The following is a 4,962-nucleotide window of genomic DNA, read 5'->3' as shown; positions in this document are numbered from 1 at the left end:
TCATCAGGGCCTGCATGGTCCCAGGCTGCATGGTGCAGTACTCTGGCCGGGGCAGACATGGCAAACTCTCATTCCTTGGGCCAGAGGCTGTTGTCTGTGACCCTGGGGGAGTGGGGACTGCAGCCATGCCTGGCAGGCTGTAAGGACATTTGTGGCTGGAGTCACTGACCTGCCATCTCTGCTTGCACCCAGGGGATGCTGCGCCTGCTCCCATCCGTGTCGAACCACTGCCCCGGTGCGAGCCCAGCCCGTGGCTGCTGCCGCCACCCGACTACCGCCTCTCCCGCAGCCAGTCAGACATGTTCCCACCACGCTCCCCTGGCTCGCGGCGGCCTCTGCAGCCCGAGGTGGATGCACGCACTAGAGAAACACCGCCCCGCCTCAACCCCTTCTCCCAACGTGAGGACCTCAAGGGAGGCAAGACCAAGCTGTTTGACACGCCCAGCAAGTCGGTCATCTCTCTGTCCTTCGACCTGCCACCCCCCGCCGCCTTCTCGCCCGGCAGCCCCGTGACGCCCGAGCCCACGGTGGAGGCGCACTGTGACTTCTCGGCCCCCGTGGTGCTCACCCGCAGGTGCCACTCACTGCCCGCCTCCCCCGAGCTGCCACGACACGCTGGGCTGGCCCTGGGTGTTGAGTCAGACTCTGCCTCCCACCAGCCACCAGCTCTGTGCCCTGTGGAGGCCCCTGCGCCCCCCCCGCTTCTCCCACCACTGCGCTGGGGGCAGGCACCGGAGCTGGGGGGCCGCTCAGCACTGCCCAACCCTGTGGGAGTGGAACTGATGGACTGCAGCCCCGACAGCCCTGACCCACAGCATGGGCCACCACCGGCTCCAGTGCCGGCCAACAGCAACTTCATTCGCACGGCAGCCACGGACGCGAGGCCCTGGGCCCCGGAGGCCCTGCCACCCAACGGGCTGCGGTTCAACAACAACCACGTGGTGGTGAGCAAGCCCCATGCCTGGGGCCGGGGTCTGGAGCACGGCTTCTCGGAGCTGAGCGTGCCACCTGCGGGCACCTTCGAGCGGACGGAGCACAGCGGTGCGGGGCTGGAGCAGGATGAGGTGCTGGCCTGTCCCGGCTGCTGCCTGGGTCCCTTCAGCTTCAGCCTGGCCTCCGTGTGCCAGCGGCCCGCGCCCAGCCCGCCACGCTACCAGAACCTCAACTGCGAGGCCAAGAGCCTGCTGTGCCAGGACCGGGGCCGCCACCACAAGCCCCCGGGGCTGGTGCTAGCCGAGCCCAGCCTGAAGTTGCCCGAGGCACAGTCCTAGTCCTGGGCACAATGGCCGCGGCCAGGTCTGGAGCCTGCGCTGACCTGCCAAAACCCTCGCCTGTCATCTCCCTGCCCAACATGCCCCGCACAGTGAGTGACATGTGGGCCTGGGCTCATCTTGGCAAGCAGCACCATTTGGGGTGCAACCAGCAGGGCAGACGTGCCAGGGAGGCGGCAGCTTGGCCCTGACTCACCAGCGAGCCCCGGTGCCCAGGAAGCACAGTGCTGCGGTCCAGTGCCCGGGACGAGTGTATCAGGTGCTGGCAGTGCCCCATGGCCACGGCCCCGGGCGCAAGTGCAATAACACGGCTGCCTCAGCACTGTCCAGACAGGAGAGGCTGGGTACTGGTTTCCCCCAACCGGGGGCACTGGGCCATGCCCCTTTCTGGGGGGACCTCATGCCTCACCTCTGAGGCGACAGGCTGGGGTGTGGGCTCTGCCCATCCAGCATTGGCTGGCCTCACTCACCAGCTAGGAAGCCAGTGCCCGGGGGCCTGGATCGGGCCGGGGGCTAGAGCTGGGGGTGGGGGGTGGTCTTGTGGGGGGGGTGGGTTCATCGGGCCTGCCCTGCTTTGCCCGGGGCAGTGGGACGGTTGTGCACAGATGAGGGGTGGGGACGTCAGAGGTGTGGGGGTCCCGGTGACGGACCAGCTACTGGGGGTGGCCTGTGTGCAATAGGGTGGCTGGGGGTGCCCCTGCCCCGGCGCTCCCTTCCCCACACACATTGCACTGGTGAATGCAATCTCTGGGGTTTAATAATATGACCATGAGCGTGAGCAGCACGAATGGCAGTAATATATATCCTGGCTTCTTTACAGTGTTGAATAAACCTGCCTGTCCTGTAATGCGTCCTGCCTGGCCTGTGCCTGTGGCACAAAGAGGTCCCCAGCATGAAGCTCAGCGGGGATGGGACGGGGGGCACTCACAGGCTTGGTGCGGGGCCAGCTCCCTGATCTGCATGATGCACAGGGCCGGTGCCTAGGCCAGTGCCTGGCCCCATGTCGGTAGTGACCCTGGGGCTGCCAGGACTCCCTGGCTGCCTGCAGGAGCCCCTCCTGCCCTGGCTGGGTGTGTGTGAGAGGGAGAGCGGCCAGGATCAGGGAACAGGGCTCTGTCTGCTGGCTCTGAGGCAGTGTGGGCTGCTGTGGGGAGGGGGCTGCAGCCAGAGGAAGGTGGGGTTGGTGCAGGGTTGCCCGGAGGAGAAGGATGCAGGGTGCAGACACTGCAGGGTGGGAGGTTCCCTCCAGCCCCACTGCCCGGGTCTGTGCATGGGCATCATGCGTACAGCCCATGGGCCCAGACCGGGGCAGTGGCCATGCCACATGGAGCAGATAAGAAGGAGAGCTGGAGCTGCGACCCGCAGAGCTGGAGCCCACACGTGCATGTGGTGCATCACTGCTCTGCTGAGCCCGCTGCTGGGAAAGGAGGGGGACCCTGAGCCCCCCGCACTCACAATTGTGCTGGGGGCAGGTCAGAGGCGCTGCCTTGTCTGGCTGCATCAGGGGTCTGGCGTAGCTTGGAGATCCCAGTCACATCCCCTAATGCCCTGCTAGGGCCTGTCTGCTGGATGGTTTGGGGAGTGCTGAGCCCTTGGTGCTGGGAGGGATCGTGCTGGCACCGGTCCTTGGAGCGTCCTGACCTGAAGGCAAGAAGCAGGGTGAGTGGGGCAGGCAGAGCTAGCCCCAGCCCCACATGTGGGGTTGCAGGATCCAGCCGATGAGGAGAGAAGGGGACACGAGTCCCTGGCTCTGCGATGCTGTGGGCACGTGCTCTTGTACTCACAGAAGCATCCCTGCATTCATGCCCTGGGGTTGGCTTCGTGGGGGCAGCTGACAGCTTCTCACAGACCCAGTAGTGCTTGTCAGTAAGCCGGCCTTTTGTCTCTATTCTGCTCCCTTTTATTGTTCCAAAACGACCACGAGGTGTCTCGATCCCAGACCTGCAATGACACGAGCTGGGTCAGGGCCCCAGACCTTCCCACCCCCTCCGGGCCCTGCCCGCCTGGCTGCAGCCTCAGCGCCGGCTCCTCCCCGGCTGGGAGCCCACGTCCAGTCTGGCCTTGTACCAGGGCCCAGCCAGAGCCCCCGTCACAGCCCGCGCTGCAGTGTGCTGACAGGGAGCTCCCCGCACCCCGGCGCTGGTGCTTGGGAAGGGGGTGCAGAGTTTCTAGGCAAGGAGCTCGGTGCCAGCTTACGAGTTGTACAGGGTGCCGTCCTCCCAGTGCCACTGCTGCGTGTGTGACTTGGAGTCCCGTCTGAATCTGAGTCCAATCCAGTGCGGGGCATCTTTGTGAGCAGGAAATGTCTGGGAGGTCATGACAGCTGTAAAATGGCCCCAGGCCAGGGAGACCCCACTGCCCAAGTACAGCTCCCAGAGGGGCCCCAGGTGCTGGGGGCAGCCCTCAGGACCAGGAAGGGGCAGGAGAAAGGCTGTTGGCTACTCCAACCTCTGAGGCCTCTGATCTGGCAGGAGGTTTCCAGCCTTTTTTCCTCTGCTCCAGTCCATTTCCTCCCTCCAGCTGCCCCAGGCACCCCCTCGCATTGCCTCCACCCGCCAGGCCCTGCCCAGCCCCTCTCCCCCGCACCGGGATGGAGTCCCTGGCTCCTCCGGCGCACACCTTTCTGACCTCCCTGCCTCCTCCCCACTCCCTGCTCTATCCTCCCTCTCCCCACTAGGCACAGGGCCTCCCCACTGAGCCCCAAGCGCTGCGGCCCCGTACCAGCATAGCCATGTGGTCCCAGTCCTGGAAGACAAGGAGCCGGGAGGATTCCCCTGCACAAGCTGCTAGACTTTCCCACCACGTCTTCTTCTCTTTGGAGAGGAACAGGCACTTCCCGCACTGCAGCACCCAGGTCTCTGGGCAGCAGTCTGGGCACAGACAGCAGCTCACATCCACGTTCCCACCCTGTGCCCCCGCTGTGCTGGGGGTGCCACAGAGCCCCAGGGACGTGGCCCTTCCAGGAGCCATCGCCTCTGCCCACAGAGCAGTGCTGGGGCAGACACGGTGGGAGCCAGGCAGTGCCCAGGCCACGGGGCAGCAGGGGAGGGGAGGATGAAAGATGCAGGGGAGCTGCCACAGCAGTGCCCCTGCCTGATCCCCACAGGGCCTGGGCCCAGTGCAGCATGGGAGGGAAGGGCCATCCTGCCCAAACTTCCCACCTTGGGGGTGCCCCACTCCCTGCTTTGCCCCTCCCGGGGTACCTGTGACCTGGCAGGCTTGCACGTGGGCCAGGGCTCTTGCAAGCGTGTTCAGGTGCTTCTGAAAGACCTGGGCATCCTTCTGACACTTCACCATCTCCTCTCGCACCTGCCTCAGCTGCTGCCCTTGCTGCCAATCTGTGGGTATGGGGCCATCACCACCGGGGCAGGGCCTGGCACCCCCGCTGGGTGCTGCGGCTGTGGCAGGGCAGGACCCCCTGTGCTCACACCTCCACCCAGCCTCCCAGGGCCGTGGGGATGGTACAGCTGGCAGGAGTCTCCCAAAGCCGTGCCAGGGCATGGGCATGGGCACGGGCACGGGCTGGCTGGAGCGGTGCAGGAACCTGCAGGCAGCCAGGTACCTGGGACAGCCGGGCACCAGGGCACCAGCCAGGGTCCCTCTGCACTACCCCTCACACGGGCACTTGCCCTGGTTCTGGGTCTCCACAGACAACACCCCCCCCCCCCCCCCACACCCCCCTCCGCACACA

The 4,962-nt window shown here is 65.9% G+C and overlaps 2 protein-coding genes across 2 annotated transcripts in view; one reads left to right on the top strand and one right to left on the bottom strand.

The window, feature by feature from the left end:
- The window catches only part of TESK1 (testis associated actin remodelling kinase 1), a 12,218-nt gene extending 10,100 nt beyond the window's left edge, over positions 1-2,118 (top strand). Inside the window, exon 10 of the mRNA XM_014525278.2 lies at positions 193-2,118. Coding sequence (XP_014380764.2) covers positions 193-1,271 — 1,079 coding nt within the window. The 3' untranslated portion in view covers positions 1,272-2,118. The remainder of the gene's footprint in view (positions 1-192) is intronic.
- Positions 2,119-2,264: 146 nt separating this feature from the next.
- LOC112552119 (CD209 antigen-like protein E) overlaps positions 2,265-4,962 on the bottom strand; it is a 4,527-nt gene continuing 1,829 nt past the window's right edge. The window contains 5 exon segments of the mRNA XM_025216946.1: positions 2,265-2,912; positions 3,056-3,212; positions 3,468-3,577; positions 3,993-4,141; positions 4,475-4,609. Coding sequence (XP_025072731.1) covers positions 2,823-2,912; positions 3,056-3,212; positions 3,468-3,577; positions 3,993-4,141; positions 4,475-4,609 — 641 coding nt within the window. The 3' untranslated portion in view covers positions 2,265-2,822.

Source organism: Alligator sinensis, unplaced genomic scaffold, assembly GCF_000455745.1.
Source record: "Alligator sinensis unplaced genomic scaffold, ASM45574v1 scaffold132_1, whole genome shotgun sequence".
NCBI classification, from domain to species: Eukaryota; Metazoa; Chordata; order Crocodylia; family Alligatoridae; genus Alligator; species Alligator sinensis.
Note: the sequence above shows the minus strand (reverse complement) of the source record. Positions and strands in the feature narration are given on the sequence as shown.